The following is a 20128-nucleotide window of genomic DNA, read 5'->3' on the forward strand; positions in this document are numbered from 1 at the left end:
GCAAAGTCACAGTCACAGAACGTCAGGGATTGGAAGGGACCTCAAAAGCTCATCCAGCCCAATCCCCCTGGCAGAGCAGGAACACCCAGATGAGGTGCTGACAACTGTTTCCTAATAGATGTTTAAATATGAAGAAATAATCTCCCTCCTGCCATCAGAACTTGTACAAACGCTCTTTTCCTTCTGGGATCATTCCACCTTCTGAGCATCAGTACAGTGGGTGGCTTATCTTTGTTAATCAGAGTATGAACAGCTCATTACACACGTGAGTCTGAGCTCCCAGCCTGCTGGTTTTTCTCCTGGGCTGGCAAGTCAGTGCTCCCAAAGCGCTACGTGTGGTGGGGGGATCACAGAATCACAGAATGTCAGGGATTGGAAGGGACCTCGAAAGCTCATCCAGTGCAATCCCCCATGGAGCAGGAACACCCAGATGAGGTTACACAGGAAGGTGTCCAGGCGGGTTTGAATGTCTGCAGAGGAGACTCCACAACCTCCCTGGGCAGCCTGTTCCAGGCTCTGTCACCCTCACTGAGAAGAAGTTTCTTCTCATATTTAAGTGGAACTTCTTGTGTTCCAGTTTGAACCCATTGTCCCTTGTCCTATCATTGGTTGTCACCGAGAAGAGCCTGGCTCCATCCTCCTGACACTCACCCTTTATATATTTATAAGCATTAATGAGGTCACCCCTCAGTCTCCTCTTCTCCAGGCTAAAGAGCCCCAGCTCCCTCAGCCTTTCCTCTGGCCTGAGAACCGAGGGAAGGTCTAGACCGGTTCATTCTGACACGGCCCGTCCCCCCGCTCCGCCCCCGGTGCCGAGGCCATCGCGGCCCCGCCACAGGCAGCGGCTCCTCGGCGGGGCGGGCCCGGGGGAGGGCAGGACCGGGAAGCGCCCGCCGCGCCGGCCCGGCAGCCATGGCCACGGCCGCGCTGCGGCGGCTCCGGAGCCCCTTGGCCGCGGCCTTCAGCAGCGCGGCGGCGGGGAGCGGGCGGCCCGAGCAGCTGACGATCCGGCGGCAGGAGGGGGGGGTCCGGTGGGTGAGGGGCCCGGCCCTGTGGCTCGGAACGCGCTGATTATTTAATACTAAACCCTCTTGGTGTTTTTCCGGCTTTTTTGCAGAAATATCATCTTGAACAACCCGAGGAAAAGGAACGCGCTATCGCTCTCCATGCTGCGGTCCCTCCGGGAGGACCTGCTGCACGACGCCAAAAGCAAAGAGCTCCGAGTGATTGTCATCTCAGGTAGCGCCTCACGTCAGGGCCAGAACGGGGTTAATCGGCACTAAAACCGAAACCTCTCACAGAATTACAGAAAATGGGACGGGAAGGGACTCGAGCGTTGTTTTCTGTACGTGTGGGGATCCTACGTGTGCCCTCACCTCTTAAACTCTGCTCTCAGGCTGCGATTTACACCAGTTTCCCCTCTCACGTACCGAATTCCTCATTCTTGAACGCGACAGTCACAACTGGCTTGGGTTTTGTTGTATTTTTGTCGATAGTTAACATGTCTAGGAACAAACACCACAGAAACACATTTCAAAATGTCAAGGTCATGCCATCTGTTCACAGAGCTGATGAGCTTTTTCCTTTTGTAAAAACAGCCAGTAGAGGAAATAATTGGTTTAAAAACTATATGTATAGAATACTTTAAACAGAACAAAAGCCAGGTTCTAATGGTTATCAAGCTAAAGAAATAACATTCCCACATCCTGGTTTTCACGGAGGAGCAGACTAAGCTGTGTGACTCTTTTTGCTTCTTGTGGAAGGTATAGATCGGCACCCCTGCCCTAAGCCAGGATCAACCTTGTTCTCTTTGCCACCGGTTTGTCAAAACTGGTTTTAAAGCTCTCCCATGAGGGAGAGATCATAATATCAATACCACAGTCACCCGTAACCTGCAGATGTAAAACATTATCTCTCAGAGCCTAGTACAGTTTTCTTCCATTTGTATATTAACCTGTAGAGTTCTTAACAAAACTTGAGCTGTTCTTAAGCCATCTCTTTTTCCTCTCCTATTTTAAGATAATCTTCCCTTGCCCCGCTTCCAAACATCTCAGAGAAGTAGGTTTATTACTTTAGGATGCTGCTGTTTTCTATACGTAGAGGAAAACACTGTGTGTCTATGCACACAAGCACGGGAGTAAGCTAACTTCACAGGAGTCAATTTATATATATATATCTTCAATATTTCAAACAGCAGTTGCAGGTTTTGCGAAACACTTCAGGTTTTTTTGGGGATTATGGTAGTCTGGGATTTCACGAGCACAATTTCAATTGTTTTTTTTGGTTTAGCTGAAAAAGATATTGCACGTTCCTGTTGATTTCCAATCCTGTTGCTGAATGGAATGCAAAAGAAATCTCAAGAAAATAGAAGACTTCTTAGAGAATGCTCTGAGTCTTTAACACAGACTTTGCAGATTTTTCTTCAGTGAGGCACAAATGCAGATGTGATTAATTTCTAGAAATGTATTTCTGATCCCCTGAGCTGATTGATGTTGATTTTTTTTCCATTGTGGCCTTGAATGCCATGACATAAAAATCTTGCTGCTTATTTAGCAAAAGTTAATAATTAATGCTGGGTTCAATAAAAAGGGACTAACTGTATTTACTCATCTGAGAGCAGAGCACTCCATTCTTGCTCAGGCTGACTAGTTCACGTTGTACCAGGGAGCTGTGCAGTACAGTATCCTTAAAAGAAACTGAGCTCAGAGGTGTGAAGTGCCTTATTTTTAATCGAGTTAACTTGGAATGCAAGTAAATCTAGGCCTTTAAAAGTGTTTATGGGTGTTACTGTGGTTAAATGTTACATTGTGGTGATTTAAAGTTGTTACAAACCCCACAAGGCAATGTTTTGGAACTCCGTGTGAAACTCCCAAGCTCCTTGGTTTTGACCATCCACACCTTTATGCCTTTAGCTGGGGCATTAATAAGTCACTACCTCTTGTTTCTTGATTAATTCAGATGGACTTTTCCTGAAATGTTTTGCAGCTGAAGGACCTGTATTTTGTTCCGGCCACGATTTAAAGGAACTGTCAAGTGAAGATGACGTGAAGCACCATTCCCAAGTATTTGAAATGTGCGCGGAGGTAAGCGGTTCTTCCCAAGTCCCTGGTATGAAAAGCAAGCAATGATAGTGGTTTAAGGAAGGACAGCATGGTTCATCCACCAGTTAAAGCACAGACTTGCTCCACAGTCCTTTTTGCTGCTCTGCCATTTTAATAATTGATTCTGGTGAAATAACGTTTTTCCCTGGATTTTTCTACATGCGAATAAAAGGGCTAGAATGCCAATGTGCATGTCTGTTACAGTGGGTATAGTCACGGCGTGTTCCTTAGTTGAGCCAGTGTTCTTGCAGCTGAGCATTTGGGCAATATCATTCCTAGAAATGTAGGGATACACACCTTCAAACTGCTTATGATGATGTGTTCTTTCCCAACATCGAGCTGGTATCTCAAGACCAGCTTAAACAACATCAAGTGGACAATGTGAAAGCAAGATCTGAATACATCTCTGACTTGGTGGCTGCCCCGTCAGCATAACATACATGTTCTTGTTAATACAAAGGCACAGGCCCAGAGGTTGGGAAGTTAAAGCGAAACTTGGAGCTTTTGGAGGGAATGGTAAAAACCCCTTTGAACACAAAAGGTTCCACTTAAATTTGAGAAGAAACTTCTCAGCGAGGGTGACAGAGCCTGGAACAGGCTGCCCAGGGAGGCTGTGGAGTCTCCTACTCTGCAGACATTCAAACCCGCCTGGACACCTTCCTGTGTAACCTCATCTGGGTGTTCCTGCTCCGGCAGGGGGACTGGACTGGATGAGCTTCCGAGGTCCCTTCCAATCCCTGACATTCTGGGATTCTGTGATTGTAACAGCACTAAAAATGACCCCTAATCCTGCTCAGTGTGACCACAGAAAGTAATTTGAAACCTTTTGTTCTAGTTCCTCCAGTAATAACGGTCTCTATACACATTGTCAAGCCCATATTTAACAAGTGATCTATAAGCCAAGAGCGAAAGGTACCACTGAAGGGCCTTCTGTGTAATATGAAGCAATCACCCTGACAGCCTTGCTGGGATTTCAGCCGGGTACGCTGATCACAGAGAGGTAACCACAAATATGACTAAAAGACACATTGGTCCCTTCATCAGAAAGGAGCCAAGGTCCAGTAGTTTAGCAGGCAGTAGTTTAATATTAATTTTGCAGTTGCAGGGCACAATTTGAGTACGTTGTCAGTGGGAAACTGAACTGTGCCTCTTGCAGGTCACAGAAAAGGAAAGATCAGGCAGAAAAAGAAGTGAAACTTAGTCCATATAGCATGAAATCAAGAGTTGGTAAATTTTTCACTTTAAGGACCAGAAGAATTTAAATTGTCCTGCATGCCTATCTAGCATTTTGGCTAAATTCAGGATTAATGAGTAGTATAGCAAGCTTGACTTTGATTAATAAAGAAAAACAGCAAAAAAACAACAATGTCATCATTTCGAGTTAAAAATAAGCCTAGCTTTCTTTATGAGAATGGCGCTGTACTCTATATTAAGTTTAGTAAGAGAACGTTATTACAAATTAAAAAATGGTGTACAAATTTCAGATTAATATTCCCCAGACCATGAAATTCAGAGATGGGGAGATATTCAAAACCCAACAGGACACAGTCCTGGACAACCTGCTCCATGATCTCAAGAGATCACTGCCAACAAAATGCTTCTGGCAATGCAAGTTCAGGAAGAAATTCAATAGAAGAGATGAAATGACACTTGAAGTGACCCCTTTTCTGCTGTTCATGGTAGTGATAAGTGCTTTAACCTCTCTGCCTGAGTATTCTAAAGGGATTGAAGTTTCTCATAAGTCACAACTCACTATTATCCCCATGGAGGAAGAAGGCCATACTGTTAAATAATAATGGCACTTTAGAGGCAAACAGAAACAGAGAAAGTAATTTAGGCTTTACTTAGGGCCTGACTAATATCTAGATTTTAGTTGTCTTTTCCAATGAAAAATTGTTTTTAAACAAAGATAGAAGAACGGAGCCAAAGACTGATGAAATGAAGAACTGGACATAGGTAATTTTACCGAAGCAACATAAAATTTCCTGGACTTCATCTACTGAAGTAGCAAATGAAAATTTGTTATCTTGCTACTCTGCGCTAATATATTTTTTTTTAATCCAGATAATGACTGTAGTCATTTAACTTGCATTTGCTATCTTCAGGCATTAAAATTGGGTGAGTTTGCTTATCCTCACTGTATGGAAAGAGAATCTGAGTTAGAAAAGTTGAGACACATTCGTCTTAACTTCAGCTATCTGAAGCTGGCTGTCCAAATGTCAAGAATTATCTGAGAAAAAGAGGGAGCATGAAAGAGTTGAGTGTGTTTTCCCATCTGGGATGTAATGCAAGCAGGAAAAATTGCTCCCTGGCAGGTAAGGCTCTCCCTGGAATGCAGAGTAAGCCTAGAAAGACATCCAGTGATTGATTTGGTCAAGATCAACCCAGGCTTGAGATCACGCAGAAACCAGCAAGAGGCTGGTTTAAATTCTTGGGACAGAGACTTTTATGAAGTCAGTATTGTGTTATGGGGCAAATGAAGGTGGGGACGGTGTGTCTCAGATACACAACTACCCACAGCCAGGAACACTAGAGCTGAAGTGCAGAACAGACAAGTTCCACGCAGGTCAGATAACACATGTTGCTGCCTTTCATTCTTGCGTTTTCTGTTTCCACTGGAGTTAGCGGGACCAACTCATGCTACATAAACACAGCTGAGCAGCTACTGGAATAGCAGTGATCCTGTGGATTAGAATAGGTTTTGCAGAGAGCTTACTTCTTTTACTAAACTCCAATTAATAAAGCTGAAAAATCCACCCATTGGGTGTGCGAAGCAGTTGCAAGTTTTAGAGCAACCACTGCTTAAATGTTGTGGACTTGACAGGACAAGGGATAATGGCTTTAAACTGAAAGAGGGTAGATTTAGGTTCGGTATAAGGAAGAAATTCTTCATCATGAGGGTGATGAGACACTGGAACAGGCTGCCCAGGGAAGCTATGGATGCCCCATCACTGGAGGTGTTCAAGACCAGGCTGGATGGGTTTATGAGCAACATGGTCTAGTGGAAGGTGTTCCTGCCCATGGCAGGGGGTTGGGACTAGATCACAGAATCACAGAATCGACTGGGCTGGAAAAGACCTTAGAGATCATTGAGTTCAACCCTTGGTCCAACTCTAGTCTGTTTACTAGATCATGGCACTAAGTGCCATGTCCAATCTCAGTTTAAAAACCTCCAGGGACGGCAAGTCCAGCACCTCCCTGGGCAGCCATTCCAATGCCTGACCACTCTTTCTGTAAAGAATTTCTTCCTAATATCCAGCCTAAATTTCCCCTGGCAGAGTTTAAGCCCATGCCCCCTTGTCCTATTGCTGACTGCCTGAGAGAAGAGACCAATCCCCACCTGGCTATAACTTCCCTTCAGGTAGATGGTAGATGGTCTTTAATGGTCCCTTCCAACCCAAACCATTCTATGATTCTGTAACTGACCACTTTCTTTTGTGCACACAGGTTATGACTTTAATTCAGAAACTTCCCGTTCCAGTGATTGCCCAAGTGAACGGCTTGGCTACTGCAGCAGGCTGTCAGCTGGTGGCAAGCTGTGACATTGCAGTGGCGAGTGAGAAATCTCAATTTGCTACTCCCGGAGTAAACATCGGACTGTTTTGCTCCACACCAGCTGTGGCCTTGGGCAGATCTCTTCCAAGAAAGGTAGGCTTCATTCCCAAATTCTCTTTTTAATTGTGCAAGAAGTAGGTTCCCATGTTGGGAGTTTTAGTTCCGTTGCCCAAACTTTATTTTCCTGCAGTAGAACATTCAAAATACTTCATTGCAAAAGACATCTTCATAACTCTTTGGACTGGGAAAAATAATAAAGGGATGAACTCTGTTTAGGGAAAGCAGCTTCCTACTGATGTGATTCCAACCAGCATGAACTCAAAGCAGCAGCGCACCGGCCCAGCGATCCCTTTCCTTTCCAGCAGGCAGCTTTGTGCTCTAGACAATGATGTTCTCCCCTGATGAGGACACCCCTGCAAGTTGAGGATATCGGTCCCACCGAGGTATCGATTCTTGCCAGGCAGTGACATTTCACTGCCAGCAGGATCTGCCTGGGTGAAGATCAAGAGGCTTTAAATAGCATCTAAAACCCTCCCATACTTTCGTCCTGATTTATTCCCTACTGATTGTGACTACATGTCTCTCACTGCATAAACAATGGGAAATCAGACTCTCCAAGCCCAGCAGGGCTCTGCTGAGATGCAAGGACTTAACTCGACAAGTCCATTTGCAGGATAAAAGCTTCAACTTCAAATTTCCCATTTGTAAGGCCATCCTGTTCAAATATAGTCTATCTGTTTTGTTTGGTTTTTTGTTTTGGTTTGGTTTTTTTAAGCATGCTATAGTGTACACTTAAAACTGCTTCTGAATTAGTATTTCTGGGGTTTATGGTTACCTTTTCAAAATGTGTGAGATATACTCTTCTCTGACACACTTTCCAAAGTAGCAAGAAAGTTCCCTACAGTTCTCAGCATTACTGATTTTACCTTTTATCAAATGAAATGTTGCATTGTTTGTAGCTATCAGAGCAAATACACTAATGAGGATAATCAGCTTTTATCATTCAGGCCATTGATCAATTGTATCAGGAGTCATGGAAAAAAATTCTTATTGATATATAACATTGAATAGTCACCGAGTATTTGTTTTTCTTTTTAATTTGAAACTTCAAGCACAAGATGCTGGAAGCAGCAGGAGACTGAAATAGATGTGGCTATAAGAAAGACACATTCAAAACCACCCCAACCAGCCTTAAACTAAGGCAGGTGTTTTAAAAAGCTACATATTCACATAGTAAGTCTTTATTTATCTTTATATGTCCAGCTTAAAATACTGAGTTCAGTCATTTGATGTTGTGGACCATCCACATCTCCATTTCTACTGTGATTGTTAGAGATTGTGGGCTTTCGAAAAGAAACCCAGAGGTGTCAGCAAGGACAGCTGGAATCAACGGGCAGGTTTGAAGAAAGGCCAGCTTTAGACCAGGCCAGCTTTATACCAGGCCGGCTTTAGACCAGGCCGGCTTTAGGCCTAGTCCTTCTCTTTGCCAAAACTTCTTAACACTTCCATGGCAGTTTAAGAGGCCAAAAGATTTAAATCTTACATTTGTCAAAACAGTGACTTAGACTCGAAGGATGAAGCTAAATCTCCCCAAACCAACCAAACCAGTAATGTAATTGAATTGACTTAATACAACGTTTTATCTTGTTCAGGTGGCATTAGAGATGCTTTTCACGGGTGAACCTCTTTCTGCTCATGAAGCATTAATGCACGGGCTTGTCAGCAAGGTGGTACCAGAAGACAAGCTGGAAGAAGAGACCATGAAAATCTCTCAGAAGATATGTGCGAGCAGCAAATCCGTCCTGGCTCTGGGGAAAGCCACTTTTTACAGACAGATGACACAGGATCTCGATACTGCTTACAAAATGACTACTCAGGTCATGGTGGACAATCTGACTTTGAGAGATGGACAGGAAGGTATTGAGGCCTTCATTCAGAAGCGGAAGCCTGTCTGGTCACACTCTCGGGATGAGAAGAAATGAATCCTGTTTCTACCCTGTTTCCCCAAAAATAAGACCTACTCTGAAATTAAGCCCTAGCATGATTTTTCAGGATTTTTGAGGATGTTCAAAATATAAGCCCTACTCAAAAAATAAGCCCTAATTACAGTTCATTTTAAAAGTCAATTTAAATAGTGTCCAGTCAGCAATACATGTAAAAAAGTAATATGTTTTGGAGCAAAAATTAATATAAGACCCTGTCTTATTTTCGGGGAAACATGGTAAGCTAAACTTAGCTGTGCTTTATGGTTCTTCACATAGTTGCCTTTGGGAACTGTATTTTTGCTCTTACCAAAAGTTAAATCTCTTATATATGCCAAAGCCACAATAAATTTTTTCTAAGTATATAATAAATGTTAAGAAAGATCAAACCAATTCTTTTTTTTTTTTTGGCAGTGTATTTAATCTATGGTTTTAGAAGGAACTCTGGGCTGCAAAAATCAGTTTCAGATATCCCAGGGAATCACAGGGACTGGGAGAGAGCTCAGATCATCCCATTCAGTACTTGTCCCTGTAGCTCTGGGTAAGAATTTCCGTATGTTCTTATTAATAAAGAATTAAAGGGCTTGGACACATCCAAGATGATGATAGTAGATATCATAATGGATCAGGGCAACAAAGATTATTAAGGGAGCTGGGTCTTTTTAGCTTGGAGAAGAGGAGACTGAGGGGTGACCTCATTAATGTTTACAGATATATAAAGGGTGAGTGTCAGGAGGATGGAGCCAGGCTCATCTCAGTGACAACCAATGATAGGACAAGGGGTAATGGGTACAAACTGGAACACAAAAGGTTCCACTTAAATTTGAGAAGAAACTTCTTCTCAGTGAGGGTGACAGACACTGGAACAGGCTGCCCAGGGAGGTTGTGGAGTCTCCTTCTCTGCAGACATTCAAACCCGCCTGGACACCTTCCTGTGTAACCTCATCTGGGTGTTCGTGCTCCGGCAGGGGGATTGGACTGGATGAGCTTTCGAGGTCCCTTCCAATCCCTAACATTCTGGGATTCTGGGATTCCAATATTGTTCATATGTCACAGGTAAAAGCCTATAACAGTAGCCTCCTTATGAATATATCTGCTCATTAACTGGATCATAAAGTAGTTTGTCTCTGTCAGCAAATCCTGGTTTGCCACCATCAGTTCGAGCACTTGTCCCAGCTCTAGAGAACTTTGCTGTTGACTGCAGCAAGGCTAAGCACAGTTTGGGGGTGTTTAGTTTTGAAAGAGCACACTGCAAAAGCCACTGCCTGTGGGCTTCAGCAGATATTCTCACTTGGCAGCACCTTGACCCAGCTGTAATTTTCAGGCCGTGTCTCAGAGTCTTAGGTGTGTTAATTGGAAAGTCTATCCTTGTGCTCCACGCTGGGTTTTTACCTATGCCATGCATTTAGTCTTGACAACCTCCAACAGCAGGGATTGAGCTGCTCCTCTGGGTAATGTCACAGTGCTGTACAGCCCCCTGGGAGAAAAAAAGACATCCAGTCTGAGCCTCAAAGCAGCAGTTTGTTGGCCGTTGCCCCTTGTTATATTATCTGACATTACTGAGAAAACTTCAGCGCCGTTATCTTCACAGCTCTCTCACAGGCTGCAGTTAGACCACGCTTAGACTCCTCTATGCCAGACTGAACAAGTCCAGCTTCCTCCACTTCCCTTGTAGGCCATATTCTCTAGGTAACTCACCTTCCAGTGAGCCAATTCCAGTTTCTCCCCATTCCTCTTCTCCTGGTTGTGCCAAAACTGGACTGTACTCCAAATACAGCCTCACCAGTGCTGAGCAGAGGAGAACAAAACATTCCCTCTATCCGCTGGCCGCTTTCAGCCAGCCAATATTGCTCGGTCTGCATTTTGTTGTATTTGTAACGAGAATGCGCTGTTGGCTCGTGTTCAGCTGGGCATCCATGGTAAGCCCGGTTCCAGCAGGACTGCTGCTCTGACAGTCAGCTCCTAACCTGGTCTGGGCCTTGAGGTTTTTCCTCCCCAAGTGCGGCAACTTGCATTTCTCTTTAGATGATGGTTCTTCTGGATTGAAGCCGGAACATTTGCCTCGTCAGCTATTCCCCCAGCTTCACATCATCTGCGGATTTGCTGAGAGTGTGTTATTGGTGACAATACTGAATAATACGAACCTCCATATCAATCCATAGTGACCAACATGGGACGGCCTCTCAGCAAAGACATTTTTTCTGAAGTTCCACACAGCCAAATCCTGAATGTTCACTGAATCACAGACTGGTTGGCATTGGAAGGGACCTCTGGAGATCATCCAGTCCAACCCACCTGCTAAAGCACATTCACCTAAAACAGACCACACAGGAATGTGTCCAGGTGGGTTTGAATGTCTCCAGAGAAGGAGACTCCACAACTTCTCTGGGCAGCCTGGTCCAGGGCTCTGGCACCCTTGAAGTTCATCCATTCCATCCTTAAATAGGCGTCTAAGACCAGGTGAATCACTGTATGGATGGGCCTTTTTTTCTTTGTTGACAGTAAAGTCAGCCTAAAGTGTTTAGACTTAGATGTCTTAAGTTAGATCGGATGAATCCTACCTAGAGCTCTTAAACTCCAAATGTGCAAGAACTGTGAATCGAGAAGGATGTTTGCTCCTGTGTCCTTGGTTCCCTGTCTGTGTGAGTTACTTCATTCCTCAGTTCTCGTTTGGAGTGAATCAGATACCCAGTAAAGTCCTGGGACAGTTCTCACCAGGGATCAGTTACTCCCAGCCAGCGTGGATGAGTCCGCACCAGCTATGGCTCCTTCTGCCTTTCTCAGTGCCCTTGTACTATCCCCATAAGTCTCGCCCAACTCTCCTGAGCATCCTCAGCGTCATGCTAAAAAAGGAATGGGACCTTAAACTTGAATTCACCATTAAAAATAGTTTGTTTCTACAGGAATGTGAAAAATGGGCATCATTGGGAACAGTGGTTTTAAAAATACAAACATTTATTGCTATGTAAGATGGGTAAGTTTTATATAAACTCAAATAGTTCATACAGGTCAGGAACTGCTGTGAGCAGTTAAGAGATAGAAGGGTTAAGTCTGGAGCCAAATAACCTTCATCATGTCCTTTTTAATGCAGTAAGATGCTGCACTTAGACTCTGTTCCCACATGCTGCTCTAAAAGCATTAGGAAAGAGTAAATTGTTTTTAAAAATATTTATATTTAATGGCGATCTTGCAACTACTCAGCAAATCTCCACTGGCTCTTTTGTTCCAGGCTTTTAGAAATAAGTACATTATCTGATTTTTTTTACAGAATTGTGTTCTTTCCAACTAACTGCAGTAATAAAATGGTTTCACTGGCCATCTCAAAACGTGAGGGATAGTTTAGATTGAGCACATTCTTTCTGATATTTAGAAACTCTCCTTCTGCAATTGACTGCCATCTACACATTATTGTATTGGCATTATTATTAACGTCTGGTTATCATTTTTGAAGAAAAAAAAATCTGCGTTTTTAAAGAATAATTACTTCATTTGAAATAGTTGTACTGCAATGGAATCAAATTCTAGTCATCTTATTCCTGTACGTAGATTAATTGAATTTGAAGGGCCTCATAAGACACTAGTATTACAAAGACATATATGTATCCATAGCATTATTTGCTATGAGCAGACTCACATTAATGGAAGTGCTATGTAAAGCTAAGAACAGGTATTCTTTAGCAAGACAAAGTGGTGATGGGAGGGGAAGTTAACTACCAAACCCACAATTCTGGTTGTTTATAAGATAGGCAGAGAGTAGGAGTCTTGCCTTATCTTTGGATTTCCCTGTAATAGACCAAACACAACAATACCTCGAGCTCCTTCACAGTTCAAATCCATTGAAGCTGAGGAAGTGCAGCGCTCTGGACAACTGAGTTCAGATCCTGCAGAACACGTCTTCTCTAGGCTCGTGGTCTTTTTCAGTCTAATTCACAGGTATGACAAATGTTTGTGTTGTACTTCCAGACCTTGAAGAGAAAAATATATTTATAAGTGCATTTCAACTCAGTTTTCACAATGTTTGTACTATTCTATGCAATAATGTAGTTGTGTAATTAGTAATCATCTGTTCCAAAAAATGGTGGTGTCTGCAAAAACATTTCCCTCCTGCTTGAACCGCCAGACAGAAAAGCTTCAGAAGATTTTAGAACATTGTTACACTGGCCCCTGTGGATTGACAAAGCAATATCATTTTTCACTTCTGACTTGTGTGGGATTTTTATCTTTGCCCACATCTGCGTTTATTGTTTAATTTCACAGATTTACAGGCTATCCCTGGGAAACAGACCGGTCCCAGAATTGTTAATTAAGTTCTACAGCCAAGAAACAGCAAACCAAATGATAGATTGGGAGCCTTAGTGCTGTGGCTATCTGCTGCCTGAGCAGACAGTCCATCCCAAAATAGCAAGGAATCTATCCCTTGTCACCCCATTCATTTTTATTAAAGAATCTGCTCCGCAGCGGTGTCTGCCAGGTAATTAGCCTAGTTTCAAGTGACCCTAATAGCATGTGGCATCCACTCAGCCTTCTCTGCAGACTAAGTACGACTCCATCTGTGTGCTACCTCCAGGATGCAGCTTATCAGTGCAAATGACAGACAGGGATGCGTTTTCTATTCATATACGCAGGAACAGCTGGAAACGGGTCAAGAAAATGCAAACAAGGAATTGCCAGTGTGAATGAAATGAAATGAACTATCCAACCACTGACCTCAGAGTCCACGGAGGCCTTAGAAGAACAGCTTTGAGCCTTTCCCTGGAAACTGTAGAATCATAGTATCCTTTCAGTTGGAAGAGACCCTCAGGATCATCAAGCCCAGCCATAACCCAACTCTAGCACTAAACCATGTCCCTAAGAACCTCGTCTAAACGCCTTTTACACACCTTCAGGGATGGTGACTCCACCACCGCCCTGGGCAGCCTGTTCCAATGCCTGACAACCCTGTTTCCAGGAAGATTTTTTTCCTAATATCCAATCTAAACCTCCCCTGGCGCAACTTGAGAAAAGATACATAGGCAAAATCTGGAGGATAGGATCATATCATCACTTACGATGTAACTTCAGAATCCCCTCATGAAGAAGGCAAATAAATAAGCCAAGGTGCAGCAAGAGCTAGAGAAACGTGCAGCACAAGGATGTTCTTAATTCAGGGACCAGGCAACAACCTGCCCCACCACATGATTTGAAGATTGAGTTAAACAGAGGACTCAGGTGATGGGCAAGTTATTTATACCTTCCACTTTCCACAGAGCTGAAGAACAGAACGGGACTTTATATAACCTTTTATATAAAACTTCGTGTGGTTTTCTTAAGGCCACACAACTCGGACTTCAGCAGACTGGGTACGATTTAGTTGTGCATTGGTTTGGATTAATCACCCATAGCTGTGGAGGAGAGAAATATGTACTACAAAGGCACAAAAAGCTGGATGTAGTTAACATTAAAAATACATGACCAACTAATTGGCAAAAGTCAGAAACATAGTTTTTACCATCTAGCTCGTGATTTCTGGATGGCGGCACTGTGTCCTTCACAGAATTGCCTCTGAGTAATCCTTATATTGTCATTCCTGTATTGCAGATGGGGAAATTGAGGCCAAATGTGCTCTGCCTGAGGTCTCACGGTGAGCCGGTGGCACCATAACAGTCCTTGTACTGCTTCAGCAAGAGTTTTCAGTAAAATCAGCAGAAAAGCAGGATGATTGCATGCCCTGAAGAGTCTGCAAAGGCTTCTGAACAGGAATTATGAGCTACTGCATCAAAGGCCCCATGCTTGACATTTATTGGCTTTTTGATGAATGTTGGGGTAATTTTCCTGTCAACAGTTTCTCATTAGGAGCCTGGCAATGTTCTTTCTGACCATTATCTTGCTCAGTATCACATTGGGTCGCCACAAAGAGCAGAGATTTTTTTGTAAAACCCATCTATCTCTGTAGCTGCAAAATTTTCTAATAATTCTACATTTGAATAATCTCATGGAAATGCTGGCTGCCTTCTCTAAGCAATAAGGGCAAGAGACAAATGGTTAAATTCCCATGAAGACCTAAAGCTATAGGACAAATCTCATACTGCAATGAGTAGGATTCATTTGTCTTGATTTCGCTGGCTTTGCACCTCAATTATACTAATTCTGAATTTAGCCACTGAGTAACACATCCCCCCCCCCTGTTTTACAGTCACAAAGGAGATGAAAAACCACCGGAGCTGTACCTTTCTCACTCTCCATTGTATTATGTACCATCTCCCGGCTGCTTGTTGTCAGTATTAGGAATTATTTTTGTCAAAGCCATAGCTTTTATACAAAGAAAATAGTAGAAATGTATCCTTAATGACATTGTATATTTGAAAAGCAGAAAATCATTAAATTTTGATGTGGCCAACTGTAGTAATTTTTTGGTTTATGGCTTTAAAAATGTTAATACTTATTCTAAATATTTGTATCCTGGAGCTGTGATAATGGGAGCAATACAGGGTTATTGTATATTTTATCGATTGTTTGTCATTGAGAAAAGAATGAAAACCAGATGATAAAATAACAAATGCAATTTGTACTACTAAAATTTAAGCCAGATGAGTGGGTTTGATTCATTACTGTGGTTCATAGCTAGTTAACGCAAGAGACTTTAATCTTCCCTCCTTAGGTAGGACAGTGTTTTCAGCCCGACAAACCCAAAACTTGTAACGCTGTGGAGTCAACTGAAAACAAGAAACATTCCTGTAGCCAAGATCAAGACGCAACCAACTCCTTAACTTTTCGTAGCAGAACTTGTTGGCCTCAATACAGATACAGATATTGATCTCATCCGCTGGTTCTGCTGAAGGAAAGTCACCTCCTGGAGAGGCAGGACAGGTATGGATGGCAACACCTCAGCCTGTCTGCAGCTCGGCTCATTAGAGCCGTATGTCAGGGAGGTCTGATGTAATGGGCCGTGTCTCAGAGAGCGGAAGCTCCAGCCGTACTCTGCTTTCTGAAGGAGTTTTTAAGGACAAATTAACTGCAATAAGAGAATGTTGACATTCAGGCTGCCTCAGCTGCTGATGACAGAGAAGGCGTTTGGGTCTTCCAAAGTGGCACTCGGGTTTTGTTCCGGATCTGTCCTCCTATAAACAATTACGGTGGATGAAATCATTTTTTGAAAGATGAGCGATGTCTTCCCTGTCAACTCTGCACTGTCAACATCAAGGAGAATATGATATATATTAATACCTGTTACAGTCTTCTCCACTTCCTGGCCCAAAATCATTCTCAGTGCAGACACCAAGTGATGCTTCTGGAAAGAAACAATAGAGGATTAGTAAAATGTATATAGAACCTGGGGGAAAGGAGAAAGCAAATGAACACATGAAGTCATTCTCCTAATGTGGTCTTCCATCTAGATACAAATATTTTGCTTCTTGTACCTGTTTGATGAAATATACCACTCATGCCATTAAAACTTCATCATCTGTTGTTTAAGGGGATTAATCTTATAACAAAAATCTCTATTCTGAGTGTTAGGATACAGTGTAAAAATAGACATGGCAAATACTTCTGAGTTAGTCTCCCTTCCCTTTCAAGATCTCACTAACCTGCTTAGGTTAAAAATATTTAAAATTTGGGTTTGGTTTTGAGTCCTTAGTATGAAGTCAGAACACTTATTCTGTTTTCTTCTCTCCCTCCTTGGGGGTTAAGTTTTTAAGGTTTGTTTTGCTTTGTTTTTTAATGAATGTTGAAATTCTTACCTAAGCACATGAATCTGGAAAGCTTTACAAAATACCGCGTATCACATTTTAACAACTGGTAGCACTGCCATAAAGACCAGAGTGGGGAAAGGCATCAGGTTTTAATGCAAAATCTGTAAGAAATGAATGAAATGTAACAGGTGAACACAGCAAAGTAATGAGAGAATTCAGTTGTCTGAAAGAAGGTCCTGCAGGAGAAATACTGAGGTGCTCTCAAGAGCACTGGAAAACTGACCGAGTTTACCCCCTTTTTATTGGGATCAGCAAGAATATTCATGCAAGGACAATGAGCCCCTTATTCATTAGCCTGAGGTTATTATTAATTATCAATATTGTTACTACCCTTGTTGCTATTTTTCTTGCTATAACCTACCTCATACAGTGACACCATTACAAGTCAATAATTTAAATTTTGATGTCTCCTCCCCATAGCTGGCCTTGGAAATTGGTCTTAATTGCTGAAATAAGAAGCCTCTGCTACTTGAGTTGGGGAATAGCATTTGTCTGACAACAAGAATAGACTTTTATCCTTTTACATAGCCTGTGAAAAAACATGTTTACTCAACAGGGTAAAATGGAAGCTGTTGAAGATAACAGTCCTTTTTGTTTGCTGTCTGTGGATACTCCTGTAAGCTTTCAGTCTTTTTCCATTTACCCAGGAATACTTCCATGGACAGCCTGAAACCTTTATGAGGCACTGGATGGCTGAAATGCAACACCCAATTATTCCACACTTACAACTACTGAACTAGCAAAATCCAAACAGTCAATTTACCCCAGCAAAAGTCCTGGTAAAGAACTCAGTAGCAGTTTATAAGCTAAAAAAAACTGTTAAAATGTCCTAAACCTTTCTGTCCCATTAATTACTATAATATTTAAATACATTCCTATAAGGTATTTGTTAGACAATTCTGAAATGTAAACAAGAGGAAAAGAGATTTTTAAGCCCAGGTTTAAAAAAAGGGAAAAAGAAAACAACCCTTGATTCGCTTCCTGGCTTTCTCACAAAAATCCAGTGTGACCTTGGGCAAGCTGATGTAGAAAAGAAACATGACTGTCTAGTCCAGCCTCCTATTTACCATAGGTCATTGCTTCCTGGGCTGCTTACCCCAATACGCCATTTGACGGAATTGCAACTGTGGAATTATCTTTGTGAAGAAAAAAATTAAAAAGAAGAAAAAGAAGATGCCAACAGTGTGATCCTTTTTCCTTGCCGTCAGAACTTGTGGCTTATTTTTGGTTTGGATTCATCTGAGCACAGTTTCCAGTTTTGTGGGTTCAGCTAGATCTGTCAGTATCTCAGCAACCTATATGTAAAATAAGGCTGATCGTTCTATTTTTTCCCACTATCCTTTATCTTAGACTACAAGGTCTCAAGGGGAAAACCACCTCTCACTACGTGTACATTCAGTGATTTGCACCACAGCTTAGACTGGACTTGTCTTTGGTGAGGGATGATTGATATGTAACACCTAAGTTACAACAGTGTGAAAGACATAAAAAAATAAAGCAATAAACCTCAAAAATCTCTGTCTTCAGTTTACTACAGACCTTCAGAAATCCTTGTTTGTTGTACAGCAGAAAATATGTAATTTTTATTATGAAGTGATGGCACTATCTATCAAGTCGTCAGCAGAGGGCATTAACAGCTCACATCTCGAAGCAATTCCTGGTTAGTGTGTTAGGCCAGTTCTGTCCGTGTTGTTTTTCCACTTGACCGCTCACCAGGAATGAGCTCTGAACAACGTGTGTGAGAAAGTACTCCTGGAGTTATGTGACTCATGGGTCTAAACTCTCTTCTCTCCTACTTTCCCTACAGTCTTTGCACCCTCACTGACTACACTGGAGGACCAGTTGCAATCCCATAATCAAGACAGGCTGGCTGCTTGGTGTCAAGTTCTAGGAAGATCTTTGGAAGCAAGAGGAGAGTCTGTTCTGCTTTAAGAAATACATCTGTGAGAAATACAAACTGGGGGACCTGGACTATTCAGCAGAGCACATTTTGGGAAAGCTTGGCTGTTCTGGCTTTCTAGGTAGTTTTAATTTTAGATCTGAATGAGTTTGTGTAGATTGGTAAGAAGTTCTGGAGGGAACAAGAGATTCACAAAGACCTTCCAGGAGACTGGATCAGCAAGTCAGGCCCAATAGGTGAGCAGAGTGTGACAATCACGCCTTCATGCCTCAGATTTTCAGGAGTGGGTAGCAATCCAGAAGATGGGTCTCCCAGCCAGACTTCAGCCATCCAGGATCTGTGTGGCCTCTTCCACCCTCCTTAAAAGGTGAACAAAGTGACACCATCTCTGCTCTCTGTGACTCGATTTCCCCACCTATAAGGAAGTTATGAAGTTCTCTGTGACACACTAACAGCAGTGAATAATAAAAATTAATCAACTGTGCTACTCACAGCTTGGTGATGAACTAATGCACTTGTCACACTGCTGGCCCGGAGTCTGCTGAGTAGAGAAGAAAACTGCTGAAGGTGTCAGTCCAGATGGACTGTAAATGCCAAGGCACAGAAAGTAAAAATATTCTCTCAAATCCTCTCCCAGCAGGAACAATATTCCCATTGTAATGCAGATATCCTGCCAAGTCATTCCATCCCTCAGGGCAGGTGAACACTTTGCAAGAGTCTGCAATGGTAATCATTAGACTATTGTAAATATTAAAGAATACAAATGCCAGGTGTCTCTTTATCTGAGTTTCAGCTTTACGCCTGGCTTCATGAAAAATAAGAAAGCATGACCACCCATAATTATACCATTAATTATATTCAGGATTTCAGGGAACACTGGTTATCAGCTTAATTAACCGATCCTCCCCCAATTCCCAGACTGTAGAAAAAGGATGGGGAGCATCTATATTGTTCAAAACCACCACTGTGAGGGAAGTCAATAACTTCAGGCATCAAAAGAGCCAGAAAACCGGCCTGTGCTGAAGCTGCAGAGGAATTCAAATAAACAACATTCAGTGACCAGCTCTGGAATGCAGCGAACCCAGCCAGGTCAACAAGCACACTGATAAGCCTGCAAGATGACAAGCAGGGTCCAGCCCAGACTGAACATCCAGGAGCCCACGGTAATGGGGTAGAGGTTATGTCACCTTTGGGCCCATCAGCTTCTGGATAACACTCACCAGTGGACAGAGTGGAAGATGTAACTTAACTGCTTCATCAGTTTTTACTACGAAGGCTTCACTCAGACCAGAGTCATCCGTATCAGTTATGACTCAATGCCTTTTCCACGGGACAACCCTTGGTCCTGTTGTACAATTGTGCTTCTACACAGCTGAGACAGATGTGACCTGTGCCCTCTGTTTCATTTTCCTCTCTGCCACTTTTGATCATTCTCTGACTCAGTGGGGAGGCTTAAGCTGCTTCATGCAGAAGACATTTCAGACTATGGCCATCTGTAACCACAGAAATTGAGCCACCGCCAGTAATAACGCTAAAAGCAAGCAATTGAAACTTTGAAACAAAAAGCAAATGTTACCTCAGAGTGATAAGCAGCTATAATAACAGACCTGGCAAGACAGTATTTCAAGCCAAACGTGTGCCGAAGAAATATTTTGCTGCCTCTTTTTGATATCTTTTCTTCAAAGCTAAAACGTTGATTCTAGGAAAAAGGTACTGATCATCAGTTTTAAGGAAAGTTGTTTTTCTTTTTTTCTTCTTAATTCAAAACTTATCTCTTAAAGGGTTTACACAAAAGTTCACGCAAGCATTTCCATATAGATGAAACAAAACCCATTCCTTTATATGGACAGAGAGTTCCTG

At 42.5% G+C, this 20128-nt stretch overlaps 1 protein-coding gene across 1 annotated transcript; it reads left to right on the top strand.

The window, feature by feature from the left end:
* The first annotated feature begins 885 nt into the window (after positions 1-885).
* ECHDC3 (enoyl-CoA hydratase domain containing 3) lies at positions 886-9022 on the top strand. The gene is made up of 5 exons (XM_080357807.1): positions 886-1031; positions 1118-1239; positions 2986-3083; positions 6549-6749; positions 8309-9022. The coding sequence occupies exons 1-5, from the start codon at positions 913-915 to the stop codon at positions 8636-8638; spliced, it is 870 nt and encodes a 289-aa protein (XP_080213933.1). The 5' UTR covers positions 886-912; the 3' UTR covers positions 8639-9022.
* Positions 9023-20128: the final 11106 nt, after the last annotated feature.

This window comes from Nesoenas mayeri (genome assembly GCF_963082525.1).
Source record: "Nesoenas mayeri genome assembly, chromosome: 1".
Taxonomy (NCBI): Eukaryota; Metazoa; Chordata; class Aves; order Columbiformes; family Columbidae; genus Nesoenas; species Nesoenas mayeri.

Coding starts and splice junctions, on each gene's coding strand:
- ECHDC3 (XM_080357807.1), top strand. CDS start 913: ATGGCCACGGCCGCGCTGCGGCGGCTCCGGAGCCCCTTGGCCGCGGCC. Junction 1,240..2,985: donor CCGAGTGATTGTCATCTCAG/GTAGCGCCTCAC, acceptor AATGTTTTGCAG/CTGAAGGACCTGTATTTTGT. Junction 3,084..6,548: donor TATTTGAAATGTGCGCGGAG/GTAAGCGGTTCT, acceptor TTGTGCACACAG/GTTATGACTTTAATTCAGAA.